Source organism: Haliotis asinina, chromosome 14 (genome assembly GCF_037392515.1).
Source record: "Haliotis asinina isolate JCU_RB_2024 chromosome 14, JCU_Hal_asi_v2, whole genome shotgun sequence".
Taxonomy (NCBI): domain Eukaryota; kingdom Metazoa; phylum Mollusca; class Gastropoda; order Lepetellida; family Haliotidae; genus Haliotis; species Haliotis asinina.
The window spans coordinates 25,489,219-25,506,522 of record NC_090293.1 but is presented as its reverse complement, the minus strand read 5'-3'; the positions used below and the strand labels follow the sequence as shown (position 1 = coordinate 25,506,522).

The following is a 17,304-nucleotide window of genomic DNA, read 5'->3' as shown; positions in this document are numbered from 1 at the left end:
TCATCATAAAGGTAGTGATGTGACAATGACATGTGACAATGACAGCGTGACAATGACATGTGACAATTACATGTGCCAATGACAACTGTGTTACACCCTTAACGTCTTATAACCACAAACAGCTATATGAGCTTCACATGTTGTACTCATATTGGGAATCAAACCCGGGTCTTCAGCGTGACGAGAGATCTGTTTAACCATCAGGCTATTCCACCGCCCCCTGAATAAAAGGACAACCTGATCAGTTTTGTCAGATAAACGTTGCATACTCTCAGATCTGGAACCGACCTATGTCTTTACAACAGTCCACTATAAATATAGTTTGATCGTATTCCTCTCATTAAATGAATTAGGGTGGCCTTTAATTCTGCCATCATCATTTACGTATGCTGTTCCCCAAAGCCACACATCGCCTCATTAGATATAAAACCTAATAATTTCCAAGGACAATATTCCGTATCTATGAAGGAAGAATACATATGGTTGCTTGAAGTCCCTTTTCTGTATCATACCGGATTGTTCTCGTATGTTTGGGTTTTGTTCTAAAGCTGCTAATTATTAATTTCTCATTAGCTAACATAGAAATGAAAAATATGTTTGTACAGCGCACTGAAGTCAACTATAGGTAATCAATGTACGATGAATACCTGCAATTTCGCGCAACACCTGAAATTCAAAATGCAATTTCCTAATAAACAGTGATCACCCAGTGTTTTAACTGGGTGTACGTATTGGTAGACAAATTATTTATTTCAGCCTCACCTCACATGTAAAATGTGAGGCATATGCACGTTATAATACAGAACAAAGTGAGCCACCCGTTTAGGTTTCTGAGAGACTATATCGTAAACTTTGAAAGCAAACATAACTTTTATGCCATAAAATACTTTAAAGGGGAGAATCGTTTGTTAAACAATAAAAAAATACGTCTTTTGAGGAAAGGTTTGTACGATTTCGCAGTAAAATGAACTATATTGCGATCTGAAATAATAAAAACAAATTTTTGTCAAAAACAATTCCGTAAAAAATAAAAAAAATACTGCACACGTAGTTACAAAGGTAAGTGTGATAAAACGAGGCTTTCGTCTTCAGTTTTCAGTCTGTGCAGTTAAAACACGTCCTCTCGTTGGTCCTCTCATGTTGGTATTACAGAGAATCTTACTCGATTGTCCTTTGATATCAAATATATCACCACGAGTTCATAACGGTACATATATCCCAGGCTTGCCTAGGGATATTTTACCTTTATCAACGAATGTTTTGGTGGATAATCAAGGCTGGTTAATCTCTGGCATTAGCTATAGGGGTAATATGGTACAGTGAAATTCAATGCTGTTACACCGTCAAACCACTTTAGAGATCGATAAAGAAAGGTATTTCCTATAACCATGCCCTTACAGATCCGGGTTAGAACTGGTCTTCAGTAGCCTATGCTGACTGGGTTGACACAAGTCATCGTATTCCAATAGTGTAGACTAATGCTCATGCCGTTGATCACTGGATTGTCTGGTCGAGACTAGGTTATTTTCAGACTGCGACATATAAGGAATATTACCGACTGCGGCGTTAAAGAACCAACCAACCAGCGTTATACCGGCATGGGGAATCTGTAATGTGGCGCGTGAGAGTGCCATAAAATAAACTCACGCACTCATGTTTACATCATACAATGTTGTTTACATACCAGTCACAGTTCTTATGTGTAAAATGTTTCCTCGCTACAATCCTCCTCCATTCCTAATCAACGAGACGTTTTCCTCTGTAAAGTTAAAGCGTACCCTCGACATAGACTTTTTATGCTGTAAGTGCAGATTTGAATGAACCCGCAGTTTAGTCCATTATATCCGGAACTGAATGTGTATACACCTGGACTTCCGTTATAGTGGGACTATGTCCTGCTCCCATGCTGACCAATTTACCGCACTCCTTCGAAACCATGTGCGTCATCGCATACTTAAAGTGGCATTTTCAAAGCAAACTTCAAGTTCTTAGTCACAGAAAGAAAAAGCGCAAGGGAAATGAAAAAAGACAAGATGGCGCAAAATCATTACTGTCTTTAAATATATCCACATGTTTTTCAAGGTTGATAACAGTTACTCTATCCCATCAGCACATCTAACGGTTATCTGACAAATAAGCTAATTTTGCAAAATGAAAGGTCAGGAACTGTTTCAAAGAGTACATACAGTTCAATTAAATATAATTATTAATATAAAATCGCATAATTCATTATCTGCCGAAACAGAGTTAATTCGGCAAAATCGTGGTGAAAAATATATATGAACGGATCTTTGAAAAGCAGATTTGTTCTCAAAACTGGCCCGGAACAGAGGTACACCTATAGACTTGAGATAGAAAATTGTAGCTTCGGATGTACAAAACTTCGAACAATCACCCTTCTGTACTCACCCTATATTATCACTAGTTACACCGTGATTCAGAAGCAGATCACTGGGACATTGTCGTATTCGTTTTTCCAGAATCTGGCGAAAACCGCAAGTGACAAATAGGACAGGAATACAAATGATATAAATCGTTTCAGTTGATATATGAAATGAGGCAGGATCGGTCTTGCCGTGTTACCTGAATGCGAGCCTGCTCTAAAACTATTATAGTTATCATTTTGCACGGAAGCATCTTCTCGGTACCTAAAAGTACGTAGCTTTTTAAAATATTTCAGCGATATCACCTCGAGGGACAACAGAAATGTGCTTCACACGTTGTGCCCATGTTGGGAATCGAACCGTTTAACCACTAGGGTAAAACACCCGGAAAGACTTCAGAGTCAAAACCACAACGGTGACGTTAACAAATAATCGAGCCAAGTTGTCATGGCGCTTAATACACTGTGTTTATACTAAAGTTGAGCATCCACTGACAATGTTTTTGGCATTGTCATTAATTCCATGGCACAATTTCGTTTCATATTTCATACAGAACCACACATTGACCGTTTCAGCTGAGCCTGACTCTGAAGTTTCGTCTTTCAATTTTCAGGTCATTGCGGTGTTTTTTTCGGAAAACCTTCCCTTAAGAAACCGGCCCGATTTCATATGGAACTTTGTTTAGTTGTTACTCATCTTTGTACCGCCCAAGAGAAACATGAAGAAAACTGACAGTGAAATTAAGACTATGTCATAAATATGTGGCTCGTGTAAGAAAACTTTAGAATGCCTTGCTTTCCTCATGAGTTGTGACAGGTTTCACTACAGGACAACTAGACAAACATGTACTCAAAAGGATACTATTTTTGAGAATTGAATATCGTCGGTTTCTTCCTTTCATGATACAATAAAGATTGAAATAGGTTTCATGTTTTGCATTTTGGTAGAAATACCCGTTAGTACCGTTTATATAGTTAAAGGGCACATATAAAATCATTACGATAAAATCTCTTTGGTTACTTCATTTCTATGATTCGTACAGGATGAAAGGTTTGTGGTAATCTGAAACGGCTGTGACGGTAGTAATGTATGAATGATTAATGTGCGTTTCTTTGCTCAACCTCAACACGCAATTATACAAGAATATCACGAAGTATAATATCAATTTTGCGACATTACGTTTTCAAAATAGCTCTTCAATAAGCTCTTCTTGCAAAGGGCATGGATACCTTTACACATTCTCAGATGACTTATTTGCACCCAGTTGACACAGGTGAGAAATATGTCATCAAAATACCTCATGGTAATTCCTACAGACGCACTCTATGCAACACAAAAAGGAAGATCATGCATGTATCCTCTTCATTAAGCCAGTAATAGGTGAATTCATCATCTGGATTGATGAAACCTGGAAAAAAATCAGAACAAACATGGTACACATCATGGGTAGCTGTTCTAAGGGTCATGGTTCACTGAGGGTATTGACATTTCCATGCAAAACAGTCATTCTAGTATATGTTTTTTTCTGAACAACAAAGTAACCATCTTTTCATTCCTTGGAGGCTTAAATGAATTGAAACTTGATAAGGGACAACTGAAACTTTTCTTTGTCAAAAAGGTAGTCTTACAGCCATTCTTTTCGAGTCAAATGAAACACATGACCAATCACGCTAAGGGCAGTAATCGCAATGGGCCATTCTTTCTTTGCGTGTGTGCGTCTATTTCCAGATATTATTTCCATGCTAATTTAACACGCTCTCTGCAATATTAACTCCGATCATTTGCAGAACAAATCGCCCGACGCCCTTAAGGAAATCCCGCAAATCATTCACAAGTAAGCCATCAATGAGATCCTCTTGTTTGCCACTTTTGATTTCTTTGCTCACCTGATTGACTGTAAAGATCAAACAACCATTTTAATTTCTTTTTACAATCACATATCACTACGAAAGCATTTTCTTTACAATCAAGGGCTTTTAGACATGTTATTATATAAGAAACACCGTCGGTTCTGGAGGATGGCAAATGAACCTTTTCAGATGGCCGTACATCAAAGAGAAAATGTCCTTGTCTTCTGGAGGCTTTGGTTCTGGATGCGAGACACGTGCAGCCTATCGAAACAAGCCCATACCTTTACTTCCTCTTCAAGTTGTTGACAACTGGGAATGGCGTTATACAATCAAAACTCTTTTATTTCGCCGTCTATACGATTGTTTCCGTATCTGGGACCGGTGCTTTGAATGTGTTCAATAAGCTTAAACTTTCAAGACTTTTTTCATAGCATCAGTTCCTGCAGGACTTTAAACGTTATGTTGTTTGATGTGCGGTACGTTGTAAAGGACCCGTCAAGATACAGGTTAGAACTGATCTTCAGTAACCCATGCTTGTTGTAAGAGGCGACTAACGGGATCGGGAGATCAGGATCACTGACTTCGTTGACACGTGTCATCAATCCTGATATTAACCTAAACTCTGTCACTCACGTAAGTGAAATATTATTTGGGGGCATAGAGTGAGTGAGGAAAATGGGTTTACCCTCGTTCTCATGAGGTGCTACTGAACGTCTCCTGAATGGTATTTTGGTGGATGCAGAATGATCACCCGAAGGCTAAAGCAAGTAGACATTCACCATGGTGATCATCATCGGTGTTAATTTCAGAACATACTAATCAATTTGTTTATGGCACTGTTAAGGGAAGCAACTATAAAGAAAACCATCGCTAGGCCATCTATGCATAACATAAATGATGCGTTTATATATTGAAAGGTGAAATGTTTTGAGTTGTTCTAGAGTTAAAGTTTCCCTTGATCTTGTACGGGGCACATTTCTGACAGTGCTAAGGGAGGCACCTTTAAACAGCTAATCCTAAACCCTTAGGCCGCTGGGCTATGTTTACATTGCATTAATTTTGCGTTTAAATGTTAAAAGGCAAAATGTTATCAATAGCCGGAGAGATAGGATTTCCCTTGATCTTATACGGAATCTCAAAACTATCTCTGGACTACAGAAAGGTAAAATAGAACCAACAGCCAGAGAGGAAAAGTTTTGGTTGGTTTTGTAGGGAGGTAGGGAGAAGGAATTTCTGTCACTGCAGGGGAAGGCAACTCTAAAAGAACTCTCTCGCAACACTTGACCACTGAGCCACCCCAAATAACATTAACTTTGTCCTTTCTTGTTTAAAAGGAAAAGTAATACCAACATCCGTAGAGTGGAGTTTTTCCTACATTTTGAAGGTGGTACTTGAGACGCCAAGGAGGTGTGGGAGGATGACCTGTGCCATGTTTTTATCTGAAAGTCTTTGTAGGCCTGCTAAATTAGATGTAAGCCTGAACGCACGATTATACAGAACAGACACATCGCTGCGCTTTTGGTTCAGTATGGATTTATGGCCCTCCTAAAACGCTTTTGCCACAAGCCAATGATTCTTTACCATTTTCGTATACTATATCCTTTCTTCTGTACCCTATAAAGTGTTATGATTGATAGTTTTAAAGATGATAATTTCAAGTAAATGTATTATGCAAAACAAAATACGTCGAATGCAGTTTGTATTGAGTCAAGTGAAACGACCATGCAAAACACAATACTTCGAATGCAGATTTTTTTTTTCCAGAAACAAAAACTGAACAGAAAATAAACCGGTGTTGGAATATGTTTGTCTGAACAGCATCACACGCATAATGTTAAAACTGGGGTCGATTAAAACAACCATAGCGTTTATATTTGCCTGGATATAGTCCACTTTAGAGTCCCTCACACCCGATCAAAACATGTTTCAAAACGATACATTCACTGATTGAATACTGTTCGGAAAACGGGTATCAATTGCAAACAATCATTTGGACTGTCTGCCCACGACCAAACACACAAACATGTCTAATCACCTTGGGACACCTGATTAGGCGCAAAGCAACCGTGGTATACCGCTGGAGAACAACGAACAGCGTTATCACTTCTGATGCCGGTTACAAGGCAATGAAGCCAACGTCTTCATGTTTGCTGCCAGAATTGTCTCTCGCTTTGTCTCTCAAGTAGTTTGCCCACAGATCGAGCGTCTGCACTCGGAAGAAATCTTTCTCAAGAGCAAGATCAAAGAGTTAGGCTCCTAGCAGGGTTCTTCAACCTTCGCTGTGACAACTGTCCTTCAGCTGCCTCCCAAAAAGACCACCCGAGCAGAAGGTGTTCCTCCTCTAGGACCAAGGGGAGAAATCGGCTATAAGGGCATTGATCAACGGAACAAAGTTTAATGAAGCGCAATGGGAACACTTATCTCACTCGTTATGTGGTAAAAAGAGGGCATATGAGTTTGTTATGCTTGGGCCCGGCCCCTTCAAGCCATAAGGGCCTAGTATCGATTAGCGAATCAACAGCTAATGAAGCCGTGATGTGATAGAGGCGGGGGTTGAGGGATGGGATATCTTCGGGGGGGATGACAGTGGGAAGCGTTTGAGAGTCAGTGTCTCCAGCAGCTGTTGTGTATCCACACTCAGGCAAGTCTCTATATTAAAGGACGCCAAAGAAGATATATTTTTGGACCAGGGATTACTGTGAATCCCATTAAAGTATTATGTGTCAATGGGGTAGTAAAGATAAGGAGAATTGGTTGCATTCCACCTCCTTAGCTCTGCCATACATGGAAGCGATCTGTTAGTATCACGATTTATGCCCTCATATGCCCCTCTTTTTTCACAAACACGGACCGGAAATAACAGATAGCTTTACAGATGGAATATGAATGAGTTTTGTTTACACTCCTTTCAAATTTACTTCAGTTGGGAACACCCAAATTTGGCTTCATTTTGGTTATAGATTTGGCATTACAAACCTGGATGAACCAAAGCTTGAAGTAAGATTGGTTGGTTGTTGTTTGAGGCAGCACCCAGCAGTATTCCAGCTGTGTGGCAGCGGTCTGTAAACAATCTAGTCTGGGCTATACAATCCAGTGATGAACATATCATACGCATCGGTCAACACAATTTGGATACAATGACAACCTAGTGAGTGAACCTGATCATTTGTCACGTTAGTCGCCTCTTACGACAATCATGGGTTACTGAAGATCAATTCTAACCGAACTTCCACAGGTGCTTTAACCAATGAGTTTCCCCATCCTCCCCATATACAAATATTAAAAGCTAATATTATAGTTATTAGTCCTTTATTTGGTCTTTAAGCTAAAATAAATATTGAACTGATGGGATATAAATCACGTCCAATGTACAATTGTTTAATTCTAAAAAACAGACTTTATTTTGCCAGCATTATCTGTACAAACGTCGCCACCACACCACATACCCTGCATGGGACGGTGGGGTAACCAAGTGGTCAAGGCGGTCGCTCGCCACGCAGAAGATCCGGGTTCGATTCCCCACATGAGTACAATGTGTGAAGCCCACTGCTGGTGTCCCCCGCCGTGACATTGATGGAATATTGCTGAAAGCGACTTAAAACTAAACTCACTCGCTCACATACCCCGTCGATTTAATTCCTCACCACACGCAAATTACCCCACAGGCCCCATCTTAAACAATATAGTATTGTCTACGGCTAAATAATGGAGCGTATGTCTTCATTGACAGCTTGGGTTATGAGCCAAGGGATAATAAACTCAAACACTTTGATTTTACCTTTCATTAATGTCTCATTAAGTTCAACAGCCTCTTCTTATTTACTCGCTATTTGAAATCCATTTTTTAAAAAGGTTTATCTTTTACTTCCAGTCATCAATAACTGACGCACTTTGCAGAAATTTTAACATCCTTATAAAGTTCAACTGACCTTCCATTGAAGACACCCACGTCATTCAAACCTACGGTTAAACCAGAACTAGTTGATCTTGTGGCTTTATGCAGTCAAACGACACAGCTGCAAAACATACACAGTATTATCTTTGAAGTAACGACACGTAATGTTTTCTCAGACACTATAATAGCCTTCAGAAACAAAAACCACGATTGGAACAAGTGTGGCCCCATTAGCGAGACATGAAAGGGTTTGTCTGTAACACTCTCCCAGTCTGCAGACATCACTCAGTATGTTGGTCATACTAAATGTTGTTAATGACATAAAGCTGGTCTCTACAGCCATATTGATTTGGACGAGTATCGATGTATTCTAGATGAGAAGCAGATATACATGATCATGCTTAGGTAAACCGAGACGTCCACTTTGGATAAACAAATTACAAATGTTGACGTATTGATCACGATCAAACAAGATGATGAAACTAATCAGACGGTGTGTCCTGTAATCTTCAATGTAGAAGCCTCCTTTAGACAGACACAAACGTGTCTATGAAAGGATGTTCATTGGACTACGGTTGTTTCCGATTTATCAAACCGATGATAAACTTTCATTGACAATTTGGCAGCTTTCTGTTGGTCTCATTATAGGCCTGTTTTATTCCTTTGGTGTTTCATTCAGATAATTTCAAGCATCAGTATCAATATCATCTCAAGGAGATATTTCATGACGTCACCATTCTGTTAATCTCAGTATCAACAAACATGTAATGGTACAGGAACTGCTTGTTTCATCGATGTTTCTACAGTCTGAATCCGGCAGATTGTATTTATTGAACGTTAACACTAAATGCTTAAATTGACGAAGTACTAACTCACAATCGCAAATACGCAACGACTTACACTACATCGAGTTTACACATAGTGATCCATTGGTAGTCAAGTGGAGAAAGGGTGCTTGGATTCGATGCCGGGCATAAGGTGTCCACCGCCGTTAAACATTGTGAAAAAAATTAAAATAATTCAAAAAATGTATTCGGGTAGCAAAGCGCCCCAGGACTACTTACATGTCTCAAGCGCCGACTAGTGACTTTGACCTCGGGGATCTTTTTTTCAGGCTCTTTTAGACTTTGTGTTGTATACTGTCGTACTTATCAATAATATGGTTATATGGCGGTGGTCTGTAAAACAGTTCAAGCGAGACAACCAAGTGACTGACATCATGAGCATCTGGCCATTAGAGTAGGTGTCTTTTACGGCGAGCATATGGAGGACCAGTTCTTACTGTGCCACCTAATCCATACACGTCTATTCGCAGGCAACCAGCACGAAGAGAGCGTTTTGCCTACTGTGACATTCCTGTAACAGAGGGGCGACGGTGTAGCCTAGTGGTTAAATCGTTAACTCGTCACGCCTAAGAACCGGGTTCGATTCCCCACATGGATATAATGTGTGAAGACATTTCTGGTGTCCACTACCGTGATGTTGCTGGAAAGAGTGGCGTGGAACCATATTCATGCACTCACTTACTGTAACAGAACAATCTCTTTTGAGACACGTTTCTGATATTGTAATGTTTACTTGCTTACATGAATGCAAACCATATGGAACGTTTCCGCGGCACATAATTAAATGTATTAAAAGACAGCTGTAGACACCAGTCGCATGTCGACAGCTGAGTAGATTTGAAAGCGAGAAACTGAGTGCAATCACTTGGACCAGGTGCCTCAAAACACCAAACAACGGCGACTAATAGATTCTGCAGATTTTATGGTGGTGGAAATGCAGATATTTCTTGCATTGTAATCTATTTTTTAAAATTTGTGAAAGGTTCATTTTTCTGTGTAAGGAACATGCCAGCGTGCAGTATTCAGCGATGTGGTTAAAATGATAGTGTTCATGCGTTAATTGAATTTGATTTAGGTTTGAATGTAGTTTTACTCCAACGGCTAGTGTTGTTCTTAATTATTTTGTATTATTTTGTTTCCTTTCGTTGTCAGCTGATGACTTCTTATTCAGCAAATAACATTTGTTATCACGTTCGGTGAAATAGAACTGTGTGTAAATTCTTTTTAAGTCTGTTAACAATCTATCACTATTTGAATTAAATATCTTTGTTACAGGCCCATGGGGTAGCCTATTGGTTAAAGCCTACGCTGAAAACCCAGGTTCGATTCCCCACACGTATGCCATGTGTGAATCCCATTTCTCATGTCTTCTGCCGTGATATTTCTAAAAGTGGCATAGAACCACATTCTTACTTACTTGCAATAATCTGCAACATTGTGGCATTGCCTTCTTTACTAAGGAAACTATTGTTTTAGCTGTATCACACTAAGGAAAACGTATCGTTCAAATAGTTTTTACTAACTTGAGCCTAGGAAGTTACAATGCAAAACACATGTTTGTTATCATAGAATTACGAAATGAAATATTAATTAATCATTCCCACATGTGCTCTTATTTCAAATGTCATTTCTTGTGACGAGGACGCCATTCCAGCATTCTCCGAAAAAATTCGGACAGGTTAATCATCCTTTGTGCTAGGCGGCGGTGTAGCTTAGTAGTGAGTACCCGAGAGGGTACAGAGTGTGGAGCCCATTTCTAGTGTTCGCCGTCGTGAAATTAGTGGAATATTGCAAAACGCGACTCGTTCATTATTCAGTGGAATAAGCAGCCTACAAGATGCCACCATCTTAGATGATGGTAACCTGGATGAAACGAGGACTGTTGTTTCTGACAACCTTTTAGACATATTCCACTAGCGATAGATGTTTAGCTGCATGTAAGGTGTTCCTGCACAGTAGTAACAGCATGTGGAATCTTTACATTCCGGTTTTGTGTGAAATGGTGACATACACAGTTGAGAAAATACTAGGTTTGACAGAATTGAACATGGTTTGCAAAATGCCCAACAAATCCCTTGAAATCTTGAGATTGTCAAGTGTTAGATATTCCTCTGTCTCAAATATGTTCTGTGAGCATTAAGTTTCTCCTTCCTCGATTGTACCAATTAGTATCTAAGATAGGAGTTTGGTGGTACTTTTGCTATAGCAAGCGATATATATTTGTTTGTACTGATTGTTATTGAGCTTTTGAATCCAGCACTAAGTACGAATGAATATTGTATCTTCAGGTTTTAAAATAAAGTCAAACTGGGTTCTAAATATTTTATAATGCTCTAATGGATTGGTTGAAGGTGATTATTCACGAAAGCTTGCTAAATTCGTATCTAATTATATAATTATACGGTTGGAATATGGTGACATGTGAATTCCAAGTCAGCGGGCCTGATCACCCGATCCCGTTACATTGTGCAACAAGTATGGGTTACTGGAGATCAGTTCTAAACCAGATCTTCACTTGTATGATAATAACAAATACCATTCTTTGTCGAGTTCTAATACTACGCATCAGATCGATATAACGCGCTGACCGCGGAATCGTTACATTTTCTTCTACGAAACTGTTTCGATATTGTTTTAACCCGGCAATAGTCGTTGTCATAACTCATATCATACACGTGTAATGTTTTGCACAAAATATCTCAAACTCACATTTCTTTTCCTAGTTAGAAAAATAAATCAATGTGTCCCCTACAGACGGTAGACGTGTGTTAATTCACCACATCACACCACGACCAACACTGGTTTTTACGACAAACCTCGGTGGACAAAAAGCCTCGAGATTTTACAATCGATCATTCTGGCAAGCACATTTAGAACTGTGTTGAAACACTCTTCACACTGAGAGACAACAGTGTTGCAAACTTTCAACCCATCAGTCTGTGAACGTAACAGGTCTTCGAGCAAGAAAAAGATTTATGTAGAAATGTATCTCTATCTTCAATAAATCTTTGCTTCTTGGTAGCCTTGGCGTGACAACTAACAACGTTGTTTCAATGTTTGCCGTTCCAGCTCAGTGGTTTATTCCCTGTTGCATTTGTCTTAGTTCCAGCAAATCTGGTATTATGGTAAACTCGGTGCTACTTGTGAACGCCGTACATTAATCCTTGTCAATTACTGACTTGTTTTGTTGATTAATTGTTCGAATGTGTGCTCGGACGAAATGGAGACAATGGAAGGGGTGAACTGGAGACGAAATTGCTTGCAAAATGTATTTAGAGCTTACAGGACGAGTCGGGGAAGAAGTGATGGCCTGAGTGACACTTATATACCTCAGCTATGGTACCATATGTTTCTGAACCATATTTACTTTTGAAAACTTAATATCAGTCTCTAAAGAATTTATGAAAATACACATGATGCTTCGCCCCTGACTTCCTACATTCAACGGCGTGAATGAGTTTAGTATTGCACCGTTTTTAGCTATATCCCAGCATATCAGAAATGGACTTCACACATTATATTCATGCGTGGAATCGAACACTGTTCTTCGGCTCTTTAACCACTAGACTACCATTCCGCCCACCATTCCTCTGTCATTGAAGTAGGTTATCTCTCAGTACTATGTATGAACAGTCGACTTACAAATACCTTTAAAAAATCACCACCAATTACCTGTAACAATCCCCTTATACACCTTATTGTGATCCTTCTTGAAACAATGACACCGAAATGCTGTGAAGTAGCACTGACATGTATGCATAATTTGTCATAGTGACCATCGCAAACAAATGAAAACAGATGAAGACCACTGAAAGCATTAAGCCTCCCATCAATATACAGGGCCCTGTTAACGTCTGTATTTATAAATAAATTACCATTTATTGTTATTTGCATTTAATGAAGTGCATTATCACATACCCCGGAACAAGGCGCGGCATTCCGTGCACAAACGTATATTCTGGGTCATTCTATATACAAAATAGTATAGTCTTTCGTTATGGCTGCATATTATGAATGAGATATGTTTCTATTACACTAATACGTCAATAAGATGAAGGCATCTTGCTATGCAATAGTTTGTTTTCTTTACCTGTAATTCCTTTTCGTATTGATTAAATGATGTTTTCTACGTTTGGTTGTATCATCTCTCTCTCTCTCTCTCTCTCTCTATCTATCTATCTATCTATCTATCTCTCTCTCTCTCTCTCTCTCTCTCTCTCTCTCTCTCGCGCGCGTTTGCTCGTGTCGCTGAACACCCGGGTTCGATTCCAACATGGTTACAATGGTGTCCCCCGCCGTGATATTGCCGGAATAGTCTAATAAACTAAACTCACTCACCTGCCACAAATTTAGCATAATGTTTATGGACAATTTTTCATTATTTTTTTTATTTTTATTTAGATGTATTATTATCTGTTTTCAGCATACATTCCACAAGTCGAAGTTTCACAGCAGTCATCACACGTGCTGAAAAGAGCGGTATGTTGAATAATTGGTATTTTATGGGTTCTATAGTTCTATAAGGAGAAAAAGAACATTAAATATTGCACAAAAACAAAGTGTATAATATGCATATTGTCATAATGCATAAGTCCATAAAATTGAAAAACATAGTTGTGTTTACATTGAATGACACATTGTAGAAAAATATTGATCAACAGGGGAAAAACGCATGTTTCAGTATTGTCCATTATCAAAACTGACACTTGGTTTTCAAGAACATTGATCCATGAAACATGGAGAGTAAAAAGTGTTTGGTCACTATCTCCGGAGTAACCATGGCAGAGATTTTTTAGCGATGGAGGCACATGTTGAAAATACTCAATTTAGTATGCCATAAAAGGCTGCCATGGTGCAATTCAAAGTCAGATGGTATATTCAGCTGTGTATCATTGATTGTACAAAGTTTATTTCTTACACAGGTGGAAAAACGAAGTTAATGAACACTATTCCAGATAACTTCAGTCAACAAATCACCACTCAGATTCAAAATACATTCCATAGATTTGATGAATACAAAGTCAGTAAGGACATTACGTTCACTGCCAGTTCATGATAACATAGAAAATATACCTTTAGATACGTTACTCCAGATTGTCAGTTCAGCAAGTGTATACAGAAATTGCACCTTCTCTGTCTAAATAAATATAGGCGTTTCAAGAACCAAAATAGTCATAATGATAGTGTACTTTCTCCTTTTTTACCGTTACATCAGTGAAGAGGAAAGAGATTTCGAACGGATGTGTTTACTTTTTATTTTGTTCGACATTTTTGTATTTGATCGGGTTTGCAATATGTGATTAGAGAAATGTTGATGCTAGGTTAATCTCTGTTATCATCGTGTCTCATTGATTCATTGTATGTTACAGCGTATCATTATGTTCAACATGCATCTCATATGCCTTATAAGTGAAATGAATTCCACGGCATAACGCGTGTCTCGTTCATATTTGTGTTTGGATGTCGTAATTGTGCCTACTGGAACCATATACCGTCAATATGTCTATTGTCAGAACCAGTTTGTTTCAGGGTCCGGACGCGTGCAATGTCGTTATCAATTTGTCGTACATTGTTGACATGTCTATTGTCAAACCAGTGCGTCCCTTATCGTTGACATGTCTATTATCAAAACCAGTTCGACCCGTATTGTTGACATGTATATTGTCAAAACCATTTTGTAGCATACGGTCGACAGGTCTATTGTCAAAAACAGTTCGTCCCATACTATTGACATGTCTACTGTCAAAACCAGTTTGTCTCATATTGTTAACATGTCCAGGTCTATTGTCAACACAAGTTCGTCCCGTGCTGTTGACATGTCTACTGTCTACCAATTCTTCCCATATTGTCAGAACCAGCTTGTTGACATGCCTTTAGCCAAAATCATTTTCAGCATACTGTTGACATGTCTATTGTCAAAACGAGTTCGTTCCATATTGTCAACATGTCCTGATCTATTGTCAAAACCAGTTCGGCCCATACGTTGACATGTCTACTGTCAGAACCAGTTTGTCCCTTACTGTTGACAAGTCTATTGGCAAAAGCAGTTCGTTCCATGTCCTGATCTATTGTCAAAACGTTCGTCCCATACGTTGACATGTCTACTGTCAGATATAGTTTGTTCCTTACTGTTGACATGTCTACTGTCAGATATAGTTTGTCCCTTACTGTTGACATGTCTATTGGTAAAATACGTTTTCCCATATTGTCAACATGTCCTGATCTATTGTCAAAACGTTCGTCCCATATGTTGACGTGTCTACTGTCAGATATAGTATGTTCCTTACTGTTGACATGTCTACTGTCAGATATAGTTTGTACCTTACTGTTGACATGTCTATTGGTAAAATACGTTTTCCCATATTGTCAACATGTCCTGAGCTATTGTCAAATCAGTTCGTCCCATATGGTTGGCATGTCTATTGTCAGAAGCAGTGCATTCCGTACTGTCCATAAGTACCCTGTCAAAACAGCTCGTCCAAGGCTGTCAACATGTCAACCTTTCAAAACAAATGTTTCGAATTCTTATACTGACGTAACTACTGTATGGCATAATATTACTCGCTGGAATGTCATGTACAGATCGAAAGCACCGTCACATATGCTGGATTATTAATATCCAACAAACTATCAAGCAAACCAAAATTGCTAAAATCAGAACTATAATTTACATCAAGATAGCTAGTACATGTATAGTCAAACAATTCGGGTATCGATTCAAATCTTTGTCTTCCAGTCCAACACTTCTTCCTGATCTTCTTCTTAACAATAAGTTAAGATAAATTCTTTTTTCTCCCTTTCGGTGTTTTTTCTTGCACTCGACCTCGGAAAGAAGCTCGAAGACAAGAAATATTCCAGAATAATGTCTCATGGCAATAAATGGTGAAACAATCGGTACTTGCTTTCTTTACCATTTGACACCATTCCGGCCCAAGGCAATAAAACACAACTCTGTGGAACGCGCTTCTTCTCAATTATACCAAAGCTTCTGTTTGGTACATAACCTGTAGATAAGAAAACCTATAAAATCAGATTAAAATGTAGGTGTCTATAATGAAAGGTGGCCTTCTTTGTCGAAGGTAGTTTACATGTTTTCATGTACCGAGTAACTAACAATCGCTCCCTCTGTTTCCCTACCTGTGTGTAGTACATGGTAAGTAGTGAGGGTTCTACCTAGGCACACATGTAGACATAGCGCTTTGTCAGCACATTGCACATTGCACACTCACAAGGCAGGGAAAGTAGATGCTTGTCATGATGTGTGTACTAGTATACCAACGAATGTATTTGCATCTATAGAACAATAAAGAATGTTCAGTTCTTTTCACAAATTTGTGAAATGGGTATCCGGACAGATATGTATATTAGAGCATTCATATTATGCACATTCACGCCTCATTAGAAATGATAGGGAATGTGTATTCACAGATTGTATTCACTGCGTTCAAATTACCTCACCTTCAAATTTCCTTGAGCCTGGATTCAGAAAATACATACTTACGTGACGTGACAACGCACAATTACTTGACGTGACGAAGCATAATTTTGTGACGTTACTTAATACTTGTGATCTTTCCATCCGTCATGGATGATGTCCAAATTTGGTTAACGTCTCACTATATCAGCTTCGGATATTGGCAAGTCAAGAAAATATGGCTCCTGACTAGAAAACTGCACATTATTATGCCTTTGCACAATCATTTAAAATTTTCTTGCAAAACAGGTGCCGCTATATTCGTTGGTAATTTACACGTAGGAACGTTGTGTGTCCTTATTTCTGTAGATAGTAACATCTTTGTATATAATTGTCTTCACCCTAGAGCCCTCCCCCGGTGAGTGCAGGTTATTTACCTCGTTTAATATCTCCCATGCATTCTCCTCAAACCGATTCCCTCTACATATACTCATGGAAACAAATAAGGGAACACGTGAAAGTACAAGGGTTCTCATATTCTTTTCCAGGTTTCTTCGCATGTTTTGTATTGCACTGTAGGTTACAATCTGGAAAAGCATTGAGGAAGGCGTGTACTTTCATGTGTTCTCTTATTTGTTTCCATGAGTATATACAACTGCATGTGATCGGCCAGCTTACTTCAGTCCAATTGTAAACAAATATATCAAAAAGCATAATGTATCACAATACCAAGACATAACCGTAACGTTGTTATCAATTATCTAGCAATTATGTTTCATGTTTGCGTGTGTATACTGAGATTTATGTTCAATGTCAATAGCCAGGTATTCTCCAAAACAGATAAGCAAATACGACTTTTTTATATGGTGCTAATACTAATATAGAACCAGATTCATTAATGCATGATAGAGACAGT

The 17,304-nt window shown here is 38.8% G+C and overlaps 1 protein-coding gene across 1 annotated transcript in view; it reads left to right on the top strand.

Moving 5' to 3' along the window:
- LOC137262063 (uncharacterized) overlaps window positions 1-17,304 on the top strand; it is a 79,616-nt gene that overhangs the window by 42,794 nt on the left and 19,518 nt on the right. The window contains exon 2 of the mRNA XM_067799850.1: window positions 13,398-13,453. Coding sequence (XP_067655951.1) covers window positions 13,398-13,453 — 56 coding nt within the window. The remainder of the gene's footprint in view (window positions 1-13,397; window positions 13,454-17,304) is intronic.